This window comes from Amblyomma americanum, chromosome 10 (genome assembly GCF_052857255.1).
Source record: "Amblyomma americanum isolate KBUSLIRL-KWMA chromosome 10, ASM5285725v1, whole genome shotgun sequence".
Lineage (NCBI taxonomy): Eukaryota > Metazoa > Arthropoda > Arachnida > Ixodida > Ixodidae > Amblyomma > Amblyomma americanum.
In genome coordinates this window covers 5,509,608-5,535,778 of record NC_135506.1, presented here as the reverse complement: position 1 = coordinate 5,535,778, position 26,171 = coordinate 5,509,608, and the positions used below count along the sequence as shown (strand labels likewise).

Here is a 26,171-nt window from a genome sequence, read left to right as displayed (position 1 = left end):
GCGGGCTCGTTAAGCGTGCACGCGTTCCGAGAAGGACGGCGTTACGAGTTGCGTTTGGCAGCTCAAGCTGCACTGGTGGCACGTAATACAACTGTATTTTACACTAAACACGACTACAACTCGTAACCTATTAACCTATTTGATTTCTTTTCTTCCGAAACTGGTGTATATTAGTGCTAGAGTAAAAAAAGAAAACTATTAGTCACTTGTAACTAGTCTCTGTGTACGCCTCTTAATATCTGTTCGTTTGCCACATATGCACAACTTTATATACAAGCCCAGGAAATCCGGACAAACGCTTCTAGTTCGCACGGCTGCCACTACTTGCCGCGTGGCGCTGAACACACAAAATCACCCTACAGTGGAAAGCAGCGGGGCTGATTTATCCAAGGCACTGGGGTTTAAGGACAGTGAAGGGGAAGTAGATTTTTAGCGGGTAGAAGTAACCAAGCGAAGGTTATCTGATTGGTGGCTGAAACCAAGACAAGAGTAAAATTTCACAAGTCATGGCTAGGTGGCTTGAACCACCGCCCGATTTAAAGGGTTCAGCCGTATTCATCCATCCATTCACCACGGAGATTTCGAATGTTCGGAACAGCCCATCGATTTTCTATGTCCGTCGGAAATAGTTGGTGTGAGTGCAGGAAGCATTTTATAGGTCACATTCTGCGGCCAGATGAAAGAGTCGGCAACGGTAATCACAATGTTTGCGAAGAATCTCTCGGGACCGTACAGTTGTCACGAAATTGCACGTATAAAATATCCCCCTTTGAGTTGCGCGGGGTTCGGTGATGGCGGCCAACAGATGACGTTAGTTTCCGATGTCCAGCAATGCTAGGCACGATTTCTGACGCCGCACGATGCTGCATAGCAAGAACCTGCAGAGCAGTAGTAGCATCTCAAGACATGTACTAATCTCAAAACATCAGCGCAGTTGCGTGTGTGTCCCCTCTGTGTCCTCGTCTGCAAGCGCTGTGATTCCATGATGTCTGACTAAACTAGAGCCACCCACCGATGAATCCTTGCCAATATCTGCAGATGCCACTACACTAATGAGCGTCCAGCTAGAAAATGGGAGTTCCATGATTTTGTCACGATTTATATCATAATGTTTTATTTTTCTCCATTATATATAACAATGGCAGCGCATACCTGAGGCCAGGTAGAGTGAGGGTGTCAAGCATGTAGGTATACTGCAGTTTAATCCTTGTAAAGCCGTATTAGAAAGCAGAAAAATGGCACCAAATTCTGAATAGCTGGACCACTTGTTACTTAAGGCACCGTTGGTAGTTTAGATGCAGACAATCATATCTACTTGCAGATCTTAGCTGTTAAACTGGGAAGTCATGATGTAACGGTTTTTTTTTCAGGTGACTTTTTTCTTTTTTTGTTGTTGTGCATACAATGTCCGAAAATTCACAATAATTGTTTGTACCCATAGTCAGAAGGCTAGTGTTGGGTCCAGACTAGACTATGGTAAAAGAGCAACCATACTTCCGTACGCCGAACGCGATGTTCATGCGCCAATTTGAATAATGCCAAGCGTTAGCTCATTCACGGATAAGTGCTTCTCGTCTGTCTATTTATTTAGCACTTAGCATAGAATGTGGCAAAACGTGACACAGTTTTGCAAATCACCGATTTTTTTTGTTGTTTACATTTATCAACAAACAAGTATTGCCGAATTATTTGATACCATTTAAGCACCATGATCAGTAAATATAAAAATTTTATGATGCTAAAAAATTCAAACTGTCGAATTTTGTCCCACTACATGGGGTACTAATGAGACAGTGCACTGGTGAGAATAACACATTCTTCCAAAATTAAGATATTACGCATACTCCCAATGAACGCATGATGTCGGCTCCACGGACACCAACAAATTCTTTGTGAACCCATCCTCATAACAAGTACTGGCAACTGCTTTGTTTCGTGACCCGCTAGAGACACGCATTTCCACACCCAGACATTGCGTGTGTTCTGCCAACACGATTCTTTTGAATTTCTCTCTCAACTTTTTTTTTTCTGTTTTAGTAGCCACAGCTGTTGCTCTTTCGCTCAGTTAACTGGACTTGCGATTTTCTGCGATTCGCAGTACTGGAACAGGAGGTTTTAAACGTGATTTGTAGGTCAGACTGAACAGATCTTGCTCCATTGTCGCAGTGCGCTGTTCATGTAGCTGTACCTTCCCACAAGAAAGAATGCGCCGCTGAGGTGACGAAGAAATTTTGTGCAGTTTCTGTCTGTCATATTGTTTCATTTTGTTTACTGTTGAGTGGTAGGCGCCTTTGGGAACACTAAAACGCTTGATGGCACCAGCTCTGCGTGGAGCTCTGCAGAGCTTTCTTCACTTCTACGTGCAAATCCGCAATTTGTGTTTCGCTTTTGTTCGGTCCTATTATCCGAGATAGCGACAAAACAAAGGTAGCTTTGGAACAAGAAATAAAACTCCTGCCATTAGGCCTTTAGAGGACATCACAATATGTCGTGTTCTGCCCCACGTGTAGTCTGCTGGTAAAGTAATTTCCTTTCAAGAATGGCAGGCGCAAACATTTTTAAACCAATTGCACGAGAAAGACCAATAACCAGCTGCAAGCACTTACGTTAACCCACGGCACATATTCGATCAAGCTTGACAGTATCGAAATAAGCCGTCTGCAGAAAGGCCGTTCACCAGGGCTCACTTCGAAATTATTTTCCTTACTTAAAAAAGCCAATATCATCAGCCTGAAGCTGAGCCGCAGTGAACACTTGGCAAGTCATGCCATATAAATATACAGTTAATTTGATCGCAAGATTAAAATCCAGGGGGCGCAAAGTACCAAACTGTTCTTTTTTTCCCCCATGTCGCATTTTACCCCGCTCTCCCCGAATAGGGAACAGTTGCCCCATGGAATCATGTTTTAGGTACAAAGGAATTTACTCGCTCCAGGGCAGGAAATAAAGGCGCCCGCGGAATACAATCGCGGTCACGTGACCATCAGAGAGTGCAGCTGGCACTGTATTCGCAGTCTCTTATTACGCTCTCCGCGGATGACTTTTTTTCGCCTCCCTCCTCTAATAGGCTGCCGGCGCTGTCGTCTGCTAGGCTCACTCTGGCACGATGCGAAATGTGTAATCTGCATACAATGTCTACGCAACGTAGACTACCTGCACGGTGTACGCACTGAGTAGAGACTACAACGCGCACTACGTGTCGTGCGCGTTCATGTCCGCACCCACGATGCTCGCTTTGCGGCCAAAGATTTGCCAGGCCCCTCGATGGGTCTGCTCCCGGGCTTTGTGATACTTCGTGCGTTTTGGCACGCACACAAGCAGTAGCAGCAGTGGCCGTTCATCCTTGGCCCAGTTTGGGCGTCGGAAGGAACGTGGCTCCGGCAATTGACATCGTCGGCGTCCAGGCGCCGACGGAGAGGGTCCCCCTCACCCCGCCCACCCCCGGTCTCAGATTGGAGCTCAAAAACTCGCGCAATGGAAGCGGCCGCAGACGCCGCTGGGCGACGACAACCCGGACTTCCTCCAGAGCCGTCCCTTCCGACTTTGGCGCCCGTCGGGCTTGAAGTCGTCCTCCTCCCTTATAAATATGGTCTATAGACTCCTTATAAACTCTATTGCCTTCCTATAGATATTTATTGTTGTCTACTCATAGTCTACAGACTGTCTATAGACAAAAGTCTACCAAAAGGTCATGGCCATAGATCTGTAGATTGTCTCTAGACTGTCTATCGGATTTGTATTGCCCATAGACTGTTTTCTAGGGTTCGTCTATAGCCTCTCGACTTTATAGACAGAAGTTAATAGACAGTCTATAGACTGTCTAAAGAAGTTTTCTTAAGGGCTGCTTGCACGGTCCTGCAGTGCATCGGTCCGCGACGATGCACGCCGCTGTTCTCTTGATCAAAGCAGCGCTTTTAATGGACACGGAGGACATCATCCAATTTTTGCCTTCAGCGAAAAATCGATTCTGTTTATCTTTCTGGCTATGTTTATGTATGTTAGGATGCAAAAGACGCATTTATTGCGGATAAAATTGAATTTAAAATTATTTTTTTTCCAGCCACTCGATTCAAACCTGTGACGTCAGGGCTGGACTCAGTGATCACGGTATGGAAGTGAATCGTGGTGTAGACGAGCCTCGCGGATCCGTGACTAAAAACTCCACTGGCGTTAACGAAGTCTGCTCGCGGAAGCGGAAAATGGTGGCGACAAGTGTATTGCATTTTATTAACCCTTTCTAGCTCATAAAAAGTTTCTTTTTAAGAGAAAGCTTCGTATTTGTGGTTAGAATGCTGCAATCTATCGGTACAGGTCAACTGCAGTTCTTCCTCTATGTTGCTTTTTTGAAGCATTCTAATTTAAGTTAAATTATTCCTTCTTTGTTCAGAAAGTTTCATAGTTGTCCTGCAAGATGGGCTGGGGGGGGGGGGGGGGGGGGGGGGGGAAGGGGAGGGAGATTTTATTCTTTCTGTAACGCGCAAAGTCTATGGGCAGCCCTTATTACAATTATATAGTGCAAAAGTATGAAATAATATTCTCCTCGAAGTCAGAACTTCCAGAATCCTTGAATATTATATGAAAATATTTTATTGGTTATATAAAGTTACATCGTTCCTAAATTTATCTTTTTTTCCCCTGACAACCATATTTTGTGTAAAGTTTTATCAAAGTATTATTGTGCTGCCAAGCGTGTATGACTATGGGCCCCAAGTGGCTTCGGCTATGGGTTTTGGGGTTTTTTGGGGTTGTGGGGTGTTTATGAAGTTTTTTTTTTATCGTGAATAAAAGTTGTAAAAGTTCAAGAAGAAAACTGCGCCTGAGCGATCCCGCTTTTCATTAATGTTCACGGGGTACATAAGCTTCACATATTCCAGTCTGAGCATAAACTGTCGGAAGCTGCCCTGAAGCGTGTCACTTCTGTTTTCGGCCTCAAGAAACGTATTCTCCGCCAGGGCGCATCGGCGAGTTACTGCATGGTCACTCATTTTGGCACTGCGGTCAGTTTAAATTTTGCCTAGGTTTCATTGATGGAGAACGGGCAGTTTTGGACTGCCTTCTTGTTTTTATCTGCATTTTTTTATATCCTCCTCTCGAACTGTCCCCTACACTGCCTGGAAGCATTCGTGTTCGGAACTTGATCTACACGCGCTGACCTGCAGAATGGCGTCGTGTCATATTTTTTTAGGATAAACCGAGAAGCTCTTGTGTTGACGTCCCTTACTCACCTCCTTCTTTGCACCAAATGCCCTTCGCATTCAAGGGACCTTAAGGCACTTAAAAAAAGACATAACTCTGGAATGTTTTTTTTTTTATGGTTTATGCTCTTGAGCCTACAAAATCAGCGCAAGCAATCACAAATTTTGCAGACCTGCGCAGCGATACAAATTCGGACTTACCCTGCAAGCTGGATGTAGCAGAAGATGTTCCAAAAGGCCTGATCCAGCGCTCCTGCGGCGCTTGATGTCACACAAGAGGAAAGCACTGTCGGGCGAGACGCAGAATTCACACGCGCCAACAGCAGCACTTTTTGGTCGCACCCTGACTGCACCACTTTTTCTTTCTTCAAGTTTCCATCGTTTCCGCGGCGTCGCAGTCTTCTGGACCGGAACCCCCTCTGTCCGGCGTTCGACTGCACGCTCTGAACTCTCAGCGTGCGCATCACTTCTCTCTCTATCTCTTTTGAGGTGCGAGGGAGAAAAGAATCCTCGCCCTTATTTGCGCAATCGTCCTTCTCGCTACTCCCTCAGCATCCCCTTCCCCCAAGCTCGATGCTGCCGCGGCACAGTGGAGGCTCTTCCTACTGACGCAACAAGATGGCAAGTTACCAACAAGCCACTTTGTGTTAGTTTATCCGCTTGTTTTATTGGGTCCATGTTGACGCACAAAAAGATCGCGTTTCATTTTGTCTTTTGTTGTTGTATTCATTATGATGGGGCGGTTTCTTGTCAAGTTCTGTTTTGAAGTTTCGTTGCATCAATGTATCCGGTGCGGACAAAAGCAAACGGAGCACGCTGTTGCCTTCTAACGTTTTTCACTCGTTTCCTAATTGAAACAGGCAAATGTGGTATGTGCAGGCTGGTAATGGATGGTGGTGCACTTTCTCGTGAAGATATGTTTTTCTTCGTGTCACTAGCGAGGAGCTGTGGGACACCGCGCGGCGCAGCTCGTAGCTGAGCTTAGCTGCATAAGCTTTTGAACATCCGGCGGGGTTGACGTGCTGCGTTCTGAGAGATTCCACCCCTCCCACTCACATAGTAAAGTTTATTGTATGCCTGTCTTCATGCCCAGCAGGAAGGGCGTTACTGCAATTAGAACGGAACAGCGTGCTCCGTTTGCTTATCTCTGCACCTTACACACTGCATGTCGAGGTTTCATGCCTTGTCGTTTCTGGAGGCTGGACAGGAAGCGACATATTTATTGAGTCTTATGGTCAGGCCGATTTCAACCAGATAACCAGATAAATGGTTACAAATGTCTAGCATTCAGACAAGGGTCACGAAGTCACAGGTCCGTACAGAAATAGTACTAATAACAGATACAGCTAGTCAGCTACAAAACATCGATAAGGGCGACTTCACAGCAAGAAAGCGAGATTAAGCTTAACAGGGATTAATTAGCTATAATTGAATAATTAAAAAGACTAGCGTAGGTGGGTGAAGCATGTGATATAGCTAACTGCTGGGTGCTTTCATCTGTCGGGAACTGAAATAGATGGCTTATATCATCTCACTGGATTCACTGGAAGGCAGCCATTCGATGACAGTTGTCATTGAACAAGCATAGCCATAGTGTTTAGCAAGAAGCAGAGGTGACCACTGAGCATCCCGCCGGTTATGCTGCTGCCTTGTCCATCATGGCACCATTACCCCGACGCAGTCTTTGCACAAAGGTTAGTTAGTGCCTGCTTTGTGGGGAAGAAGAGGAAGTGCAGCTACCGCATGACGTAAAGAAGAAGCGACGGAAGACTGCAAACATGCAGGACAACAGCCCTCGCAACAGAACTGCCGCCGCGGCTTGGACGGCACCAAGCTACCTCTTCACTAAGGACCCTGGCACCGCCTAGCCACCGTTTTCGTTCTGGCTGGTGTAGTTGTGGGCGCTGCCGCAGCCATATCAACCGGTGTCTACGTGCGGAGCCCTCACGAAGGCAAGGACGTGTCCCCATTCTGCTGCCCTGATCTAGCGAGCGAATTAGCCTGGCACCTCAACCAAAGCACTGACCCGTGCAAGGATTTCTTCTCATACGTCTGTTCTAACGTCATTGGCGATAAAGAGGCACGAAGACTACCTCCAAAAGCAGTGTGAGCACTCATTGCTCACCGGCGCCACGTCTGAAGCCATGCCAAGGGGTGTCGCGGGACGCTTCTCCACGTCTTTCTACAGGTCGTGCGTGACAACTCTTGCGCGGCCCCAAAGCTTCTTCCGTTCCCTCGCTAGCGCTCTCGTTCACGATTGGTGGGAACATCAGGAACTGGTGGACTCCAGAAATGCCATGGTGCACAACTTCAGAGCGTCTGTTAAGTACCAGTTGCCATCAGCTGTGAGCGTGTCTTTCAGCCGCAGCAAGTCGACGGTGCTCCTGAAAAGCAGGGAGATTTTCACAAATAGCGGCCATTACTATGACTCAATGACCGCAATGGTAGACGCCATGAACGAGCGTCCTAATGTGATGACTTCGTCATCAGAATCATCGTTTCGTTTGAGGAGAAAACTGTGCGACGCACTTTCATCCTCTTTGCGAATGATAAGGCGCTACGCAACACACAACGAGAGCCACCAGATCCAAGCAGAACTATGGAGCACAGAAAACCTCGATGCCGGCTTTAATGTCTACGGTTCCTCAGTGCGGAGAGTGAGGCTCGTCAGGGCCGCGGGCTTCCTCCAGATCCGACTTATTTACGACCAGCTTGCTTCGGAGGAGAGAAAGAGTACAGCTGCAGCGACGTAGGTCGCTTTTATAGGGTGGAACAGCGTCATACATGGAGCAGAAGAATTCTACGCGACGCTGAACGATTTGCCGGACAAGAATATATACAATGCGCGCATTCTGGGAGACGTTCGCGGCCGAAATCGTAACAAGCCTAGAGAAGGTCCCAGCTGCCCATGCACTATTTATATCCGTGAAGCGCTCTGTGCGCGCTGACATTCGGACGAGTCTGCTGTTCGACGCTGACGATGCCAAACGAGTGCACAGCTTCTTCGAAAATCTGGCTCTCGTCACACCCGCTGAGGCAAGTCGGATCTCGATAGCGGTTTCAAATGCTAGTGACAGTCTGGGCGAGAACATCTTAAGGGGGACCTCTTATGGCTTCTTAGTGCAAAGAGAGCGCGAGGAGAATTTGACAGACGTGCGCAAGGCCGAATACCAGGAAGTAACCTTCATGGGCGAAAGGCAGCTGTTGTCTCCCAGAATTTATGGCTACATTAGTGCGGGCTCAAGCGATAATGAGCTGGCCAACAATGCTCGGTGGGGGCCGACTGCTAGCGGAGGCCATTTGGCACATGACACTCAAAAGGAATTGGACGTCCAAAAGTCGGGATATTAACCGGTTTAACAAGTGCTTCCCCGAGAACTACTTGGCTGACATAAAAACTGATTTGACAAACAACTTGGTTGGGGTTTTGGGCCTGTCCTCAGTCGTGAAAACACTCAACAGGTCTCACTGGGAAACGCTCAAGCATGCTTGGAGTCTGTGGCGCATTCCAGACGCACAGTTCTTCATGGTGAGCACCTACTACAGGTGCCCGTGGTTCTGGTGGTCGCAGTATGCCCGCATGACCGTGTCCTGTCGTACAATGAAGGCTTCGCCACGGCATTCCAGTGTAGTTATAGTGCGCCAATGGCAAAGACACGCCAATGTTTTCTGAAAGGATCTCGCGCGCTCAAGCAGTAGCTCAAGAAGTGTGTGTTGCTTAGTGAAGCTCATACGCTGTGTGTGTCGCAAGATGGTGACCACCAATTTTTCGTGATGTGTAAATTACCGTTGCTTTGCATTCATTTCATTTTTCATTCATGAACTGTACACAAGGTTGGTGTGGGGGAGGTGCTGTACCGAATTTGCACGAAAATTGAGTGTTTGTAACAAGGCTGAAACGTGTGTTTTATGCAAGAGACAAGTATCGGGTCACTTTCGGGGCGTGTTTATACCACAATCGCTGGGTCGTATGGGTTCTACGCTTTTCACGGCACCGTCTAGCAATGTTATTTCTTGTAATGAACGTTTTGATCCAATCACATCTTCGTAATCACGTGACCAATAAGAATGAAGTATCTACATGTTCGTGTTCAGCCGCGATGAGTAAATGCACTGAAGGCGGAAACATGCATTACTGGCTCGTTGTGCTTTCCAGTTATTCCTTTAGAAAAGTGTCAGATGTTACAACTCCTCAAATTTAGCGAGTTCCCAGTCACAGCGCTGGTGTCGAACAGAAATCCGTGCGATGTCGTGTGAGAATAGACGGATATTCCCAGATGATCCTGAAATCACGTTGGACATGTCCCATGCACGTGAGTTTGCTGCCCACGGAGGTCCGTGTTATGTTCTTGGGGATGTATAGGTTTCTCGTCGGGGAGTTGATGGCGATGGGTGATTTTGCTTTAGGCTACGTATTTCAAAGCGCATTAAAATTTCCACAGGAGAGGGAAAAATGGACAACATGCTAATGTAATTGAAATTTTACTGGACACCTCTCGCACCGCACCTGCAGACACGCCATCAATAATACATGATCAGTGTGTTCAAAAACATGTCGTGTATACCCCTGCTTCTGAAGCCTCGCAACACGCAGAAGGCTGTCGCTAATACGCTCGCTCACCCACGACTGAAACCCTTTGTGGCCAAAGATCTCGCCACACTATCACAACTCATCACACGGCACTTCCCTTCTGGTACTCTTATGTGGCTGCGAATCATGTCAAGCTCTCCAGGCAATCCTTGGAATTGCTTTTCGAGTAGCATGGGCCCTTTTGTGTAGGGAGAGCACATCTCCTGTGAACTGCGTTGTCGAACCCCACATCCTCTTCTGATCTCCGCTGCCGTGGACGCTAAACGGTTCATGTCCAACGCGTCAAGCCATATACTACGATCCCTCTATTTTACTGTCGCCGTAAGTCGCCAGAATGGCTCTCTTGTCTCTGAGGGCCATTGTACAGATGTAGAGAACATTCGTTTCACCGACATTGCTGTCGCTACTTGTGTCTTTGTTCCACTTGGATGGCCTCGGACTGTGTTCAGGGCAAGAATTCAGAACTGAAATGGGCATGCCGCACAGTCTACCTCTCGGTACGAAGGGCATGCCGCTGAGCCGCGGCGTGCTGGCTTCGCATTTCGAAGAGCTCGGTGCCTCGGGGGGCTTGTTGCCTCTGGCGGGGTTTGGCGTAAAAGCACTATTAGTAACCGGCTCAAGGGACCAGTATACTACGAAACTTGGGAAGGGCAGACGGTGTACTCGAAGTAGCGGCTAGCAGGACAGGCAGAAATACTTTCCTCACCTAAATTTACAATCTTCGTGGGTGTTGGTAGCGTTGTAGAAGCAGACATAATATTTAATTGTGGCACACAGGTGATAAACTGCTGGTGCTGTGAACAGTGAAATTGTCCCGTTCCGACTATGTACCTTGGCGTAAGTACTGAAACACTTTATGCTGAGTTTTGCAAATGCAAGGTCCGCGACTGAGGTGTCCACCGAGAAGTGCGCCCTTTCCTGTCCTCAAAACGATGTTTTTTTTCTTATGTAAGGAGGAAACTTCCGAACGGAGAAAGAAATAGCAATCCGGTAAACCAACTTGGTCTCTCTCTCCGCGCTATGGCTTTGCTCCGAATATGTGCCAATTCGTCAACTTTTCTTTATTAATCGCTGCCAGGCAGGGAAACAAAGGGCGAAATAATAGGGAGAGTGTACAAGTACAGTTTTGGTCAAAAGTCTGCAGGCTGCGAGTTTTGCTCTCAAGTCCTATAGAGATTTAGAACTTCAAGGACGCCGTAAGCTCCTTATTACATGGCTGAGAAGCAAACCCACATCCGAGTGCTTAATAGAGTACGGCTATAATTGCGATGCTTAACTGTATTTTGTATTAGCCTTTCGTACGTTGGGAGCAGGTGATAAGCGCCTTGGGTTTAGATTCACTTTGAAGCACGCAATACATACCAAGCTGTAGAACGTAACGGCGAAATAAATATCCCGGCATAAACATACGTGAAGCACAGATGAAACGAGGCCAAGCAAGTGATGAGACACCGGTTTTTGTGCCGAGTCCGTCTTACCTTGGGAGTCATTTGTTTTAGTCACACGCGACGGAAATACGACGTAACCAAAATAGTTCTTGCTCCGAAATCAATCGTTTTGACGTCCGGCATCTTTTTGAAAATTTCGACGCCACTTCCGATTTCTTTCTCTGCGAAAGCACAGCTAATTTCTCTGCCCCCCCCCCCTCCCCTCGTGAAATCTGACGTCTGTTAAAGTGAAGCCTCCAGCCCGAGCGAGCAGCCTCCACCTTCACCCACCAGCCACCTTCCCACCGCACCTTTTGCTAGAGAGCTGCCCACACACACACACTCATGCATTCCCACTCTCGATACTCCGTCCCACCCAACACCCGCCAACCTCCATCTCCGAAAGCGCCTACACCTGCGTTGCATACAACCCTACCCTCTAGAAGTGTCAGGCATCACCAACCAACCTAACTGCACCGTCACAATTAAGGCCTCCACCCGTTAGAAGCCCAGGCTGCACAGAACGGAAAAGTGGCGGTGAAGTCCGAATTCAAACACTTAGTTTTCAGCGGCGCTTGCATGGCAGCTGGCGGAGAAATGTTTATTGGCACAAAAAAGACGAGGCTGTGGGCGGTCTTCCTAGTACGGAATGCCGTTGGATTGAGCTCCTTCCCTTGCCCTCGTGACGAACTATTCCCGGCTCTTGAGGCTTGAACTCGACAGGGCCGCCTCCCACCCCTCAATCATCGGATGATGGATTGTCTCGAGGTCTGAGTCTCCTTGGCATTCCCCTACCATATGATACAGGTCCGCCACTTCCCCACTGTACCGATATTCGGATTCGAAAGTTCCTGGATCTAAAGGTGTAGTTTTCTTGAGGTTGTTTACGTGTTTTTCTGCAGTCTTTTTAGAGCGAAAACTCTACTTCACGACCAAAGCTGCAAAATCCGATTCATCGCCAAAGCCTTGACCTTGACCCAGAATAAATAGTAATGCCGCGATTGGGATTCGAGTCCGCTGCAGTGCGAACAGATCAGCTGCGCTGGCCACTGCAAGACAGCACTACGCTCTCCCCGCAACCGATCACGCCTAGTGTTAAACTGCCACACACTGTCGCGCATTGCACGTCGTCATCTTCATCAACTCCCATCGGCGGCGCGAACAGATCAGATGAGCTTAACCTCGATCAGAGCTTAACCTGAGCCTAACATCGTCACAAGACGTGCCGACGACCCAGCACAGCAAAGCCATGAGCCAGCCAGGCTAAACACACACTTTCGAACGTATACTCGGTTTAACTACGTTCAAACCTACAATACGATAACAAGGCGGGCGAGTTGGTGATGCATATTAAAAAAATAACAGCGCGGAAAACGGGGACTTCAAGGGTGGAAAACACAGGACAAGCGCTGACTCTCAACTTAAGTGTAATCACAGCAAACAGGCAAATATAAGCGAACAGGCAACAACCAAACATTAAAACTACAAGGCACGTGCACTATGTTGGGTCAAGATAGGCAACCTCACTGTCACGCAGGAGCAGGAACCCAACCATTCCGTGAGGACCGCCTCTTGCGTTCTGTGAATTCAGTCCCTTAGCAGGGGTGAGTAGGCCCTTTTTCAAGTCTATAGTGTTGAAGCCTGTCTGTGCATGTAAGGAGCATGCTTGAGTAGTCATTATCGGGTCGATGGATGGAAGGGTGCCCGAAGGAGAAAAGCTCGGACAGCGTTGTGTGCACCCTCGTTCCCTTAGGCGCCCTGGTGGCCCGGTGCCGAAATCAAGTGTTCAGTTTCGGCGGTACGCTTGCACCCCTCGTCACTTTGGAACTAATTATGCCTTCGATGAAGTTCCTGCTGTGGGCTGTCTGCGAGCCCGTGAGGATGAATTCTCCCCTCAGCAACTCTCACCTATATACCTCATCAAACATCTGTCGCGTGGGGACATCGGTGGAATCTTCACCCTACCCCTCTGGCGGGCTAAGTGAGAGGGCTGTTGGATACGTGACATTATTAGTACGCAAGGACTTTTCCTATGGGTAAACCCCGAGCAAGATCTTGAAATGTTTGTGGGTTTTTGCCGAATGAAATAAATGACTAATATCTGCGACTGGCATTCACACCCGCAGCGGCGAGAACAGATCAGCTATGCTGGCGACTGCGCGAAAGCACTAGGATATATCGCCGCAGCCGAACACGCCTCGTGTTAAACTGCGACACACTCTATAGCTCTGTGCATTGCACATCGTCTTCTTCATTAATTGATACTAGTGTCAAACTAACTAATATTCATGCTTTGAGCTACGTGGTGGTAGTGACAGAGAGATGTGGGCTACGTACATGCGTTGGCGTGGACAGCATTATAGCAGAAACTCGGCGCTAGAGCAATACTCTTTGGCGTTGACAACATTGCTGCAGAAACAAGGCACTGGAGCATAGGCCGCCGGCGTACATTCGGTTAAATTGGCATTGATGGTAAAAATGCTGAGGACGCGTAAAACTGGTTTCTTGGGTTAGTGGACACCTCAATTGGTCTTTCAGGTATACGTAACGGTGGTGTCCATCTGCAAAAAAACTGCGCTTTCGCACAATATTCCATGTCTATAACAATGCAAAGGACAGGGTTCATTGGAGAGATATCGGAGAGACCTTTGCCCTGCAGTGGGCGTAGTCAGGCTGATGATGATGAATCTAGAAATCTGTCAAGGTACACGAAGAGGCTCCAGCTTGTGGCTGCCGCATATCGGGGGCAGATGAAGAGGATTGATAATCGGACAAAATTAAGCTATAATGGGATACAATTCAAAGAAACAGTGCCAAATGCCCCTCGAAGAAGGCCCTCTAGCCAATGGCGTCGACCGATTGTTATAGAGTCGCGTTTAGTTCCCTGCACCTGCCAGCCACGTTCAGTGTCCGACCAGCCAGTGCGAGGAGTAGGAAGGGGATTAACCATCGACGCCATTGACTGGAGAGCCTCCTTTGATGGGCATTTGCCACTGCGTTATTGAGCTGTATCCGACTGTATCAGCAAGTAGCTGGAAGCGTTCATGATTTTGCACCATCATCGATATGATGTGGGTCCCACATTTGCAGACGCGTGTACTCAGTTTGGACAGATGCGTAGAATCGTGGCGATCTCGCAGTCACTCGATTCTTGCTGCAGGCAGCAACAGCGTGCCTCCCGATCCCTTACGCTGGCTGCGTCGCCTTCTGCAAGGCCGGGCGTAGGCGTGCGGCAGCCGGTTGCCATTACGCCGCTGCGTCGCTGAGCGGATTCCTCGGACAGAGGCTCGGCCCATCTGCCGTCGCCTGCGTTCATCATCTGTTCAGCTGTCTCTCTGGGTTCGTGCCCGTTTCTGCGTCGCAAGTGTTTGCACCTCGTCAGTTGGGAGTTCCTTTTCGGTTGTAACTCGCATTCCTTGTACCCACAGATGACACGGCGGGGTGCCCAATGCTTTGCTGCTTGTTTCAGCCGCAGAAATGTGGCTCATTTCTTATACTGCAAAATGATATGAGTGATATATTAGGTATCCTATCTCAAATCAAGAGGAGGAAATGGACAAGGGGAGGGCATGCGATGCGAAATAATGGTAACTAGTGGTTTCTTAGGGTAGCGGAGTGGATTTGAAGAGAAGGTGAACGAATGAAAAGAGGCTGGAAGAAAATAAAATGGATGGATGATACTAAGAAGTCTGCGTGTATAGGGCAGTCACAGGTGGCGCTGGACAAGGATGATTGAATATCAATGGGAGAAGTATCTGTCCAGAAGTGGACGGAAGTATGCTAATAATAACGATGATGATGATACGGCGCATAACGTCTCGAAGCTGCACATGCATGGGCTATGAGGGACGGCGTAATGGAGTGCTCTTGTGTAATAAGAAAGACGATGACATACAGGACAGGGGAATTAATTAGGCGGCGACGATGTATTCGTGAACGCACTCTGCCGAGTTTCGCCCGAAGGGATTCCTTACCACGAGCCACGATCTGTCTCATTAAAATTTCGGGATTTGACTGCATTTAATAAAAGGCCATCAAATCCGAAATTGTGAATGCCACAGTTTATTGAAACTAATTGGTGTGCTAAGTAGTACCACAGCACGTGTCGTATTGCATTTTTTACTAAAACGTTAGCTTTCAATGATACGGATTCAGCAGTTTGTTTCCAACAAGTGTAATCAAAGTAAAATTACGTTTTAATTACCTAGGGCTGGTTGCAAAGCATACAAGCTCCGTGCTCAAAGGTGAAGTTCCTTCTGCACCACACAAGTTGGGTCTTGTGCCGATGATGTGAAACACTGCTTATAAATTGTGTACAGCACAGTGCATGAACCTATCTATTTGAGCATGCACTGAGGCAGAGTGGTCTTGCGGCGGAAGACTGCGGTACAAAGAAACTATGCTTGAAAAAATTGCTGCTGAGCGCCCTATAACCACTGAGCCACCGCGGCGACTGATGGCTGCCTTCATATAGTTGTCAAACAAGCCCCTCATTTCATTGACACGAGTAGTTCAGCGAGACGCTGACGCCAGTGTTCGGCTCGACCTCCAAGTCGAGCACGATCGCGCGCCACTTCAGGCACGGCTGGGTTTAATCGCTTTCGCTTCCGGTAAGGAGTAGGAAACTCCAGTTAGTTTATATTTCAAATACTTCGGTGCACCCGGTGAGTGGAGAACTCGTGTCTTTAGTGGAAAGCATAATGGCAACGAAACACGGCAAATCGGCAACGAAACATGCCGTTGTTGACCGCGTTGAAAGTGGGCACGAAAATTCAGCGTGATGTCACCATGGTCTCGGAACCGGAAGTGACTACTTCGGACCGGAAGTGACATCAGCAAAATCGAAAGTGACTTGCTGGCTTGGTTAAAGCGTCGCTTTGTATGAATGCGCATGTCGTGTGGTTTTTCTTATAGGCCTTCACTGGAAAACTAGTAGACAAATATAGTTAACGAGTAGCCTACGATGACACACAGATGCTTTCGCATTCACAGCACGTAAGTAGTCTTAAGTTCCCCTCGTAATTTTAAAAGCAAATAATTACGGAACACGTGGAAAATTTTTTTGGGGGGAAAGGGAAATGACGCAGTACCTGTCTCGCATATCTCAGTGGACACCCGAACCGCGCCGGAGGGGAAGAGATAAAGGAGGGACTGAGAGAAGAAAGGAAGGAAGAGGTGCCGTAGTGGGAGAGGGCTCCGGAATAATTTCGACCATCTGGGGATCTTTAACGAGCTCTTACATCACACGGGCGCCTTAGCGTTTCGCCTCCATCGAAACGCGCGGCTGCCGCGGTCGGGTTCGAACCCGGCTACTCCGGCTCAGTAGACGAGCGTCCTAACCACTGAGACACCGCGGCGGTCTGCACATGCGGCATTTGTGGTTTATTGCAGCGAGTGCATGTTATAGAGCTGTTCCACCGAACGGACGAGATCAATTTCTCCTCGGAACAAGTGGGAGCCCACCATTGAGGATATTTTATTATTTTTTTCTGAGCGACAGCCCGCTTTAAATGTCGTATTTAATGACATCAGACTCGCTCGCTGTACTTTTCTATCTTGGCATCTGTCGTGATAGCTTCAAAAATGCAGGCGGGTTACGATGGGGCTGCGGGTGGTGCAGTTGCAGTGCCTGGAGGAGAGGTGAACGCGGCGATGACGATTTGCCGTAAACTTTAAAGCGTAATGTTTAATTCAGAGCAGTTTTTTCTGCAATAAACGACATGTGTGCGAAAATGTCTTCCATTGCCTTATCTATGCAAAAACCATGCGCAAATTTAACGCCGAAGTCTCGTTCATGCCAAGTACGTCTTCGGTCTTGTCACGAAGTTCGCCCTCTTTCCCTTCGTCCACCACTGGGGCTGCTATAGGGGGAGAGAGAGCAGCAGAATACTCTCACCTGGTGGAGAACTGTTGACTCTCCTGTAGTAAATGGCTGCTTGCGTTGTACAGGGTAGTAATTTATTTTAATACGACAACATGAGAAGCCTCGTCGGGAAGAAACTGTGTCGTCGGAAGCTAGGTTCGCTGGTGGGCTCGAGGAAAGTGACGTCACAGGACCGGGGTATTCGCATTGAATGATCGGCTCGAGCGAAGGGGCGTAACTAGACTGAAGCACTTCCATTGGCCGGAGAGAAGTGGCGTCGCCAGGCCGGAAGTGGCGACACTTCCGGTAAAGGCATCAATATATGGTAAAGATATATCGCATTGCCAGCGCATAATGAAATTAGGTGTCTCTGCGATTTTTTTTGGCTTTGCAGTTTGTACATTTGGCGACGTCTTTGTCATATATATGCGGTCCCCGAAAGACTCTGAACAACGCAGTTGAAACGTGTCGAAATTTATTGCTTTTGTTGTAGCAAAAAAAAAAAATGTCCCCGCAGATATAGCAGCGCTTCGAGCCCAGTGCCTTTGTCTGCTTTTCTGTTAGTAATTAATACACACTTGTTTATAAACTCGAGCAAGTAATTAATACATACGTATTTACAAACTAGCAAAACATGCAGTTATTAGGGCTTGGCGTGACGAAGGATGACCCATGGCCCTTCGCTAGGTTCAGACACCATTGCATGCGAGGCCAATGTCATTTCTCCCTGAAAAGAAAAAAAGATGAAATACAAACACGAGTCCCACTGGCTTCAATTAGAGACTGTACAGGCAACGTGAGCGCTCTCACGCTTTTTAAGCGACACGGATCTTGCCTCGCGTTTGTGATGTTAGAAAGTGTGCCTTTTTTATTTGTTATGTATTTTTTCATCTGCCTCCTGCCATCATCATCATCCGCCATTGTGACCCTCATTTTTCTCCTCTTCCCGTTCCCCGGTTCAGAGTAGCAGACCAGATATTTATTTTTCAGGCCAACCTCTCTGCCTTTCCCGTCAATAAACCCTCTCTCTCTCTACATCGAAGCGCCCTCTATGTTCGTTTCGCTGTTAGGAAAATACTGGACAGTGCTTTATAATGCTTGCTTTGGTCACAAGGTCCGTACTATATTATTTGGTGTGAACCTGGAGGCGTCAGGCCACATTTAGGAGATTGTAGATATCCCATTCATGTGTTTGAAGACCACGCATGCGAGATATCAGACAGCAGAAATTGGCAGTCGACGGCCAAGTTGCAGATGAGCGAGTTTTTGCAATTGCTCACTATGCGCGACCCGGACAGGGTGCGTCTTAAGCGAATGATATGTTACGGTATGGTACGGTATCGTATGGTATGGTATGGTATGTTATGCAGGGTTCAACCCCCCAAAGTTGAATTTTGGAGGCGATCCATATAGCAGACTTTGACCACATCGCACAGCACGTGTACTTTGCGTGCTTAATGGCTGCGTATTAGGCTGCTTTTGCGCTCGGTATTTGTGACCGCTAGACGACGCAATCGAAGACAAAAAAGGAAAACAATTCGCGAGCTAGTAAACATCTTGTGCATAATGATAAATAGATCACCTAGGTAATCTTTATATTTTATTACTAATCACATTTCTTTTAGTGCGGGAGAATTACATGGGAATGCAGATTTAGCAGCTGCTGAAGCCGAAGATCTAGTTCTTACCTTTTGCGATGGCCCGAGCTGAAAGCAGTACTTTTGCACCAGCTTCGCTATCGTGAATTTTAAGTACAGCACGGCGATCTTCATGCCAAGGCAGTTGCGCGGTCCAATGCCGAACGCCAGGAACGCCCTCTTGTTCAGCTTGTCCTCGTTTTCGGGGGAGAACCTAGCGTTTGAAAGAACGGGATAGTAATTACCAATTACCAACACTGCAGTCGCCCCCCGTAGGTTTTTCATAATTAACATTCGTATAATGAAAAAGGTTTATGATTTCTTGCGGCGCACCGGAATTTCAGTCACTGCATTTCATCCCGTAGTCTCATCGGTAAGCGACGCCTAGCCTGTTGTACCCGAAAGTAATCCACTCAACGCTGAATACCATTGTAACCAGTTGTGCAAAAGCTGACGTTGACAGGCTTCGTGACTTGAAATCTCGTCATCTTGAAAGTTATAACAAAGTTGTGCTAGCACTTTGGCAGTGAGAACAATCGCCTGATGGTTTTCGGTATTCAAGGGCCTTGTATGATGGCGCCGCACGACAGAGGTCATCAATGTCAGACCCCAAAGTGGCGAAGGCAGTGTCGAGGCTCAGTGCGCAATTGCGCATCGAAAGGTTGCTGCCTCACCTCTCTGGCCTGAATTCCAGAGGCTCAGGCCAGAAGCGTGCATCCCTCATTATCTGGTAGAGTGGCACCATGAAGCATGTTCCAGCTTTGAACTTTAGCTCCTTGTACTGAAAGTCTTCCTTTGCCTCCCTAGTGACAAACCTGCAAACAGTCGCAGAGCATCCATGATTGGCAAATCGGCATAAAGAATGCGCTCATCCTCGCTCTGATTTGCAGTGCTGCGTTTTGTAAGCAGATGGCATTAGCATGATGAACTAAATTTTATCGCACAGGCAACTGACAGAACACGAGTCGATCCAGAAATAATTCTATATACTCCCTTTCTGGATAGTTACAAAAGACACAGTTTGTGCGACAACACTTGTTCGCTGAGCGGATAATAAAGAGCTACAGGACCTTTTCTACATACGTACAGTCGCGGTCATCGGTTGTCCCACGTTTCCGAACTAGAGCCGCCATGCTCCTCCAAACATCTGCATTCACGGAAGTGACGCTTTTCTTTACACCACCTGTGACGCCATCATTACTGTTTTCCCCGCAGCCTATCTACAATCGCCCGATTTATGTCCAAAAAACGGGGTGCGAAATCCGCGGAGTGTATTATGGGTGTGGTGGGACACTCTACACTGTTAGGGGGAGCACCCTTCGATGTATTATACATCTGTCCGATATTTCACTCACTTGATGAGAGTACCCGCACTCCTATCCAGAGTGTAGTACACGACCTTTTGAATACCGCTCAGCTAAGGTAATTGCTTTTACAGAAATATACCGGGCGTTTCGCCTAAGTTGCCACGACGCGACGCAGGCCTGACAAGGATGCGAGAGAAGCAAAGGGTTCGAGTGCTCCCAGAGCGTGTATACACCTGCCTACAAAATGCCAGAGTTGACGCCGCAGCACAGTGACAGACTTGATTCCAAAGCCGCTGTTCCGCGCAGCGCCCATTTTACCCTGGAGCGGCCCTCTTTTTAACGACCAGTGGCAGCCAATTCGTCTCGTTAAATCTCTTTCGGTGCCTGGATGATTCCGTTTCGGCTCCCGCATGACGGAAAATAAGTGTCCGGATGTTGGCTTTAAGGTCGCCGACTACGAGAGCTAAAAGCATTTCATGCTTGTAATATCGGCTGGCTTTTGAAAACTTGTACGGGCATGAACGCTGAATGGCAGGTAATCTGCATAATGCGCCCATCTTATAGCGGCCTTCAAAACAGTTTCATGAGCCCTTTAAGGTCATTGGCTTTGCTCAGGAATCGCTAGTAGTGCTCGTCCATCTTCTTTCGCAAATAAAAATATTGTTCGAAAAAGGGCTCCGCTCGGAAAGCACTCGGTGTTTCAGTCAAGTGGATACCGCGCGCAGCCGTTCCCGCAACTAACTGGTCTTCGACAAAAGGGCACGTGACAATTTCTTGAGAAAAGGGAATGACGTGCGATAAACAAATCTTAATCGCACGCTCTGCGCATGCTGAATCGTCGCTGGCACACTCACGTGAGACCCGGAGGGTACAGGCGTAGAGTCTCGTTCATGACTTGCTCCAGGTAATTCAGCTTCTTCATCACAGTGTCGTAATCCAGCGTGCCCTGAACGACAAATTCTATATTATGCAGTGTGCCACGCTAACGGCTGCGAGGCCCAAATAAACATCGGTGTGCGGCCTCGCTTGTAAAGCGCTTTGAGATGCCACACAACACACTCGTTATGCACACACCCGGCTTCACCATTTAACGCCACGGAAACAGTGCGGATTGCAAGCGCAAACGCAAATCGCTACATGACGCCTAGCTCATATATACTTACCGAAGCCAGGCATCCGAAATTTCGGTATGTACACGTTATAAAATACTTGCTTCGTTAAGGCGGTGAGGAGTACATATATGCCTGTTTTAGATCCAACCTGCTTTTGATTTCCGTGCACAATACTGGATGGCAGCATAGGGGAGGCCGCACGCTAAATGGAGAAGATTAGCGATAATTCCTTCCGCGCCCTCTGGCGGTACTGCAGCCCGCAGCATTTCGTTATCATGCTACCAGGGCACGCATTGGCGCGCGTTGTCTCGCTTATCACTCGTCTTCGTAGGTTCGCGTAGACGAAAAGCAACTGACGGAGAATGAAGCACCGCGCCCATCTCTGCTGGCTCAAGTTCTGTCGATAAGTCAAGGTTCTCCTTTTCCAAAACCGGTTCAGTTACGTAGATAGCTATTGGTAAACTATTTTGTTAGAATCGGGCTCACTACACTCCACTGCTCTTCATTTGTTCAAGCCGCCGCCCGTACCGCGGCTTTCACGAACCGTGGGGGAAAGCTCAGTTTGAGCTGGTGCCATCCATTCTGAGGCCCATCTCGCAGAGCTGTTCGCAACTGAGTGGCACCTTGTGGGTGTCGGTAATACGGCAACCAGTGAGGCGTCGATCTATCACCAGCCGCTTCTATACACGCCGACCGGCATTTTCGTGAATTCGGATTCACAATACCATTTTACAGCGTCAGTCATTACACGAAGGTTGTTCCGCATTCCCGTCGACCGTCCACCCTCACGCGCCCCTGAGCGCCGGCCGTAAGATAGGCACAGGTGTTTGAGCAAAGCGCGTTCGCGCTTTGGCGGCGTCATCCCGTCCGCATTCCCCATTCCACAGCAAACATACAGACAACTGTATACCTATACATATGTACACAACTGGCGGCTCGGGCACGGCCTCACAACGCCCCCTCTATTGTGGACGCCACCGAATTCGAATGGCAGGCCCTCGCTCAGACCGTGGTCCAGAGTACATCTCTCACTCAGCCACGAATCTGCTCCAATCATTCATTGCCTATTGCGGCTATTTGAGTTTGTTTGTTCAGGGGCAGAAGCAAACCACTTCAGAGGCAGGTGCAGTCGCCCGTGGGCATTTTATATGCGGCAATTGTTTGACGAACTACCTAGCGCTAATCACTCGTGTTACCGTGAGGGTAAGTGGCTGTAACTTAGCTCGCCGTGGTTAATAACAATCGAGAACACCAGCTTCCCCCAGCGCCACCAAAATCGCGAACACCGGTCATTCTTTTTGTTAACTTCTTCACTCTTCAGTGAAGACCAGAAGAGCGTGTGCTCACGTGATCGTATAGAGGCGCCACAAAGGCTACGCATGCGCACCAAGGCGAATGAGTTCGAATATGTCAATGATGAGCAGTGACGTTGATATGAAGATGTGATCGGCGCTTATAGCTGTAATATCCCAGCGAATCCACACCAGACGAAAGGTTTCTTGTTTTTGCGTCCATATTTTACTTTGCCCTCTTGAATAACGGAACGACCGACCTACACTTTTAACACCGCTAGCTGCATCTCTTAAGGTTTATGAGGAGTCTCTTGGGTCAAACTTCAGTGTGGCCACTGAAGCCAGTCTGGCGCGAGAGGGGAGAGCGCCAGCCTGTCAGGGGCGTTCGAGGTCTGCGAGTTAAGCTTTTACTGCTTCCACTGCGCCAATGGTGCACCACTAGGGTGTTTGCACCATGCGCGCTCTCGGCAGGAGAGTTCAGACTGTCTTTAAATTGTTAGTAACTCGTTCACAAATAGGCACATAAGCAGAAACGCTCAGCTTGCTTCCTTACCTGTTCGCGGACAGCGTCTCTGACTTCTTCGCGCACCTTCTCTTGCACATCCGGATGCTGGGCGAGTGTAAAGGTTACGTAACTCAATGACGATGCCATTGTCTCGAACCTGCGTTAGGAAGGGCCTTGGTATAGAGCGCACTATCTAGGAATTAATTACTAAAACACATTTCCTATTCAGAAACGATTTTTTTTATAAACATCTACAGATTGTGATTCGCAAGAAGCAGCCAGTCGTGCGTGGTGACGTCATCATAATCATATTTATTTTCATCGTAACATTCATTAAAAGATTTGTCCTCTACTTGCTAATTTCATGGCCTTAACGTTTTTCATATCAGCGGCATGCACTACTTTGCTGGTTCCGGACCGATATAGTTCTTTATGACGTAATTATGACGTCATCATAATCATACTTATTTTCATCGTAACATTGAAAGATTAGAAAAATGCTTTCCGGACCAATAGTTAAAGGCTTGCGGCATTGCAGCAATAAAGCACTGTAGTGGACAATTTGGTTGTCTTTACTGAGTGAAATAGTAACCGCGCAAAACCACGCGACAAAGGAAGGTACAAGATACGGACACGAGTCCTTACTAACAAATAGAGAAGTTTTGTTATAGAAGCAGGGCAAGTTTCGAAAATGGGGAAAACAATAGGGACAGAACAAAATAAAATGCAATATGACAGCAAACTCCCTGGTCAGTCCGAGGATGCGGATGGCGCACCACCACAGGCTGCACCCTTTCTTGTCTCACAACGTGCGTTTTGTAGATTATTGGCTTTCTCTTTTGTAGAACGCGCCGCTCGGGCATATGGCGACATTGTCCCCCCAGCTGCTGTCCCAAGACACTCAGAGAGCATACGCATGGTTTCCTGAATGGTCACTTTAACTGCATTTTGTTATATTTAAAATGCGACACCGTTAGAAGCCTCATCGAGAACAAAATTTGTCGTCGGAAGCTATATTTGCTGGCTGGTTGGAGGGAAATGACCTCACCAGACCGGAAGTGACATTTCTTTCGACGCAGGTATTAATAGCTGTCATGCTATCGATTACCAGCATATAATAGAATTACGTGTCCAACTTTGGCTAAAGGCGCGGAACACACACGAGAAAGGTATACGAGACTGAGCGCCCCACCCGTCTCGTCTACCTCCCTTGTGTCTGCGTATGTTCCGAGCCTTCAACCAAAGATGAACAATTACCAACTAGCCCAACAAGAGGTTATTTTAAGGAATTACCTGTCCCTCAGGGCAGTAGCCAGTGGGGGGGGGGGGGGGGTGCTTATGGTGTTTGAAACCCCCCCACCCCCTCGAATTTTTTTCGAACTGTCACGCACCGCTTACCAAAACAACCACCAGCGCCGGAAGTCATTCCAGATTTTGTCCCCTACAGTGTCTTTTTCAGTCTAGAAAAGATATTTTGGCGCGTACATTGCTAACTCGGGTTGGATTTCGTGGCAACGCTCATGCACCTGGAGTCATGTGACGCAAGAGGCCCCATACTAGCACGAACTTTCAAGGGCCTATCGGGGGCTCGCTGTTGCGACTAAAATTTCGGTACAATTGCTCGCAATACATGACCGGTGACAGCTGCTGCTGCGCAGTACACTGGAACGAAGGACAGCGTCATTGGCATTTTTCCCTGGCCGTTGCATATGTACAGAAATGTGAAGGTTCTTGAACGACAAACATTCATTAAGAGATTTGTCCTCTACTTGCTAATTTCATGGCCTTTACGTTTTTCATATCAGCGGCATGCACTACTTTGCTGGTTCCGGACCGATATAGTTCTAGACTTCGTGTGGTATTTTCTTTACTTATCAAACACGCAAAAACATGGAAGCATTAGTACAGTAATGTCTACCACTAGTGAACGATAAGGGGATAGTTGGTATGACATGATTACAAGACATAAAACTGAGCAGGGGAGAAGACACAGAAGAGAACCAAACAAGAAGAGCTCGTCCTGTTTGCTTCTCTCCTGTGTCTTGTCCCCTGCTCAGTTTTATGTTTTGTAATCATGTCTGCCACGATTTTTAAAACATACGAATACATTCTTTTATTTTAATAAACAGATATTTCACTTGTCTAGACAGTGCGTAGCGTTATCTAATACACAGTGTCAGTGGCATTGGCAATGCAGTTATTACTGTTGCGTTTGATCCTTCCCCAGATTCTATGAGGAGGCCGCGCTGTAACATGAGCCTCCCTCCCCCCCCCCCCCCCCCCCCCACCCCCCCACACACACACACACACACACACACATAATTCCTGACTACGCCACTGGTGTCCCTGTGATCTTTTTTCGCCTTTCCTGGCTATAAGAACTTCGCTTTCCGTGAAAGCCCCTATGAAAAAGCTCTATTGATAGGCTATAAACTTTTTATAAACTCTCGCAGATCATGAGTGGCAGTTTACCCATTTCCCTCAAGAGGAAAGTGTACAACAGCATAATCTTACCGGTACTCACCTACGGGGCAGAAACGTGGAGGCTAACGAAAAGAATTCAGCTTAAGTTAAGGACAACGCAGCGAGCCATGGAAAGAAAAATGATAGGTGTAACGTTAAGAGATCCGAAGCGGGCAGAGTGGGTGAGGGAACAAACACGGGTTAATGACATCCTAGTAGAAATCAAGAGAAAGAAATGGGCTTGGGCAGGACATGTAATGCGAAGGCAAGATAACCGCTGGTCCTTAAGGGCAACGGAGTGGATTCCAAGAGAAAGTAAGCGGAGCAGGGGGCGGCAGAAGGTTAGGTGGGTGGATGAGATTAAGAAGTTTGCAGGCAAAGGGTGGATGCAGCTGGCAAAGGATAGGGTTAATTGGAGAGACATGGGAGAGGCCTTTGCCCTGCAGTGGGTGTAGTAAGGCTGATGATGATGATGAGTCTGTAGGCATTCTATACACAGAAACCTACTATAAGTGCATGGCCATAAATCTATCGATTGCCTATAGACTACCTGCAGAATTTCTATTGCCCATAGAATATTATCTAGGATTTGTCTATAGACAGTCTATATACTTTATAGAAAGAAGTCTGTGGGCAGTCTATAGACTGTATAAAGAAAATTTTGTAAGGAAGCATCCTCTTTCTTTCACGAGAACGCGGTAGTTAATCGATGTAGGCGGACTATAGTTTGTCGTCAATGCCCTCTCAGCATAAACCGTACGAGTGAGGAAAAGTTCGAT

General features: G+C 47.8%; 2 protein-coding genes across 2 annotated transcripts in view; both read right to left on the bottom strand.

Annotated features, from left to right (window-relative positions):
* The window catches only part of LOC144107858 (uncharacterized), a 58,731-nt gene extending 53,066 nt beyond the window's left edge, over window positions 1-5,665 (bottom strand). The window contains 1 exon segment of the mRNA XM_077641072.1: window positions 5,397-5,665. The gene's annotated coding sequence lies outside the window, so the exon portion shown is untranslated.
* Window positions 5,666-17,646: 11,981 nt separating this feature from the next.
* Window positions 17,647-26,171, bottom strand: part of LOC144106683 (cytochrome P450 3A14-like) — a 53,103-nt gene continuing 44,578 nt past the window's right edge. Inside the window, exons 11-15 of the mRNA XM_077639525.1 lie at window positions 22,978-23,086; window positions 20,875-20,966; window positions 19,388-19,528; window positions 18,765-18,927; window positions 17,647-17,803 (exon numbers count right to left, since the gene is read on the bottom strand). Coding sequence (XP_077495651.1) covers window positions 17,720-17,803; window positions 18,765-18,927; window positions 19,388-19,528; window positions 20,875-20,966; window positions 22,978-23,086 — 589 coding nt within the window. The 3' untranslated portion in view covers window positions 17,647-17,719. The remainder of the gene's footprint in view (window positions 17,804-18,764; window positions 18,928-19,387; window positions 19,529-20,874; window positions 20,967-22,977; window positions 23,087-26,171) is intronic.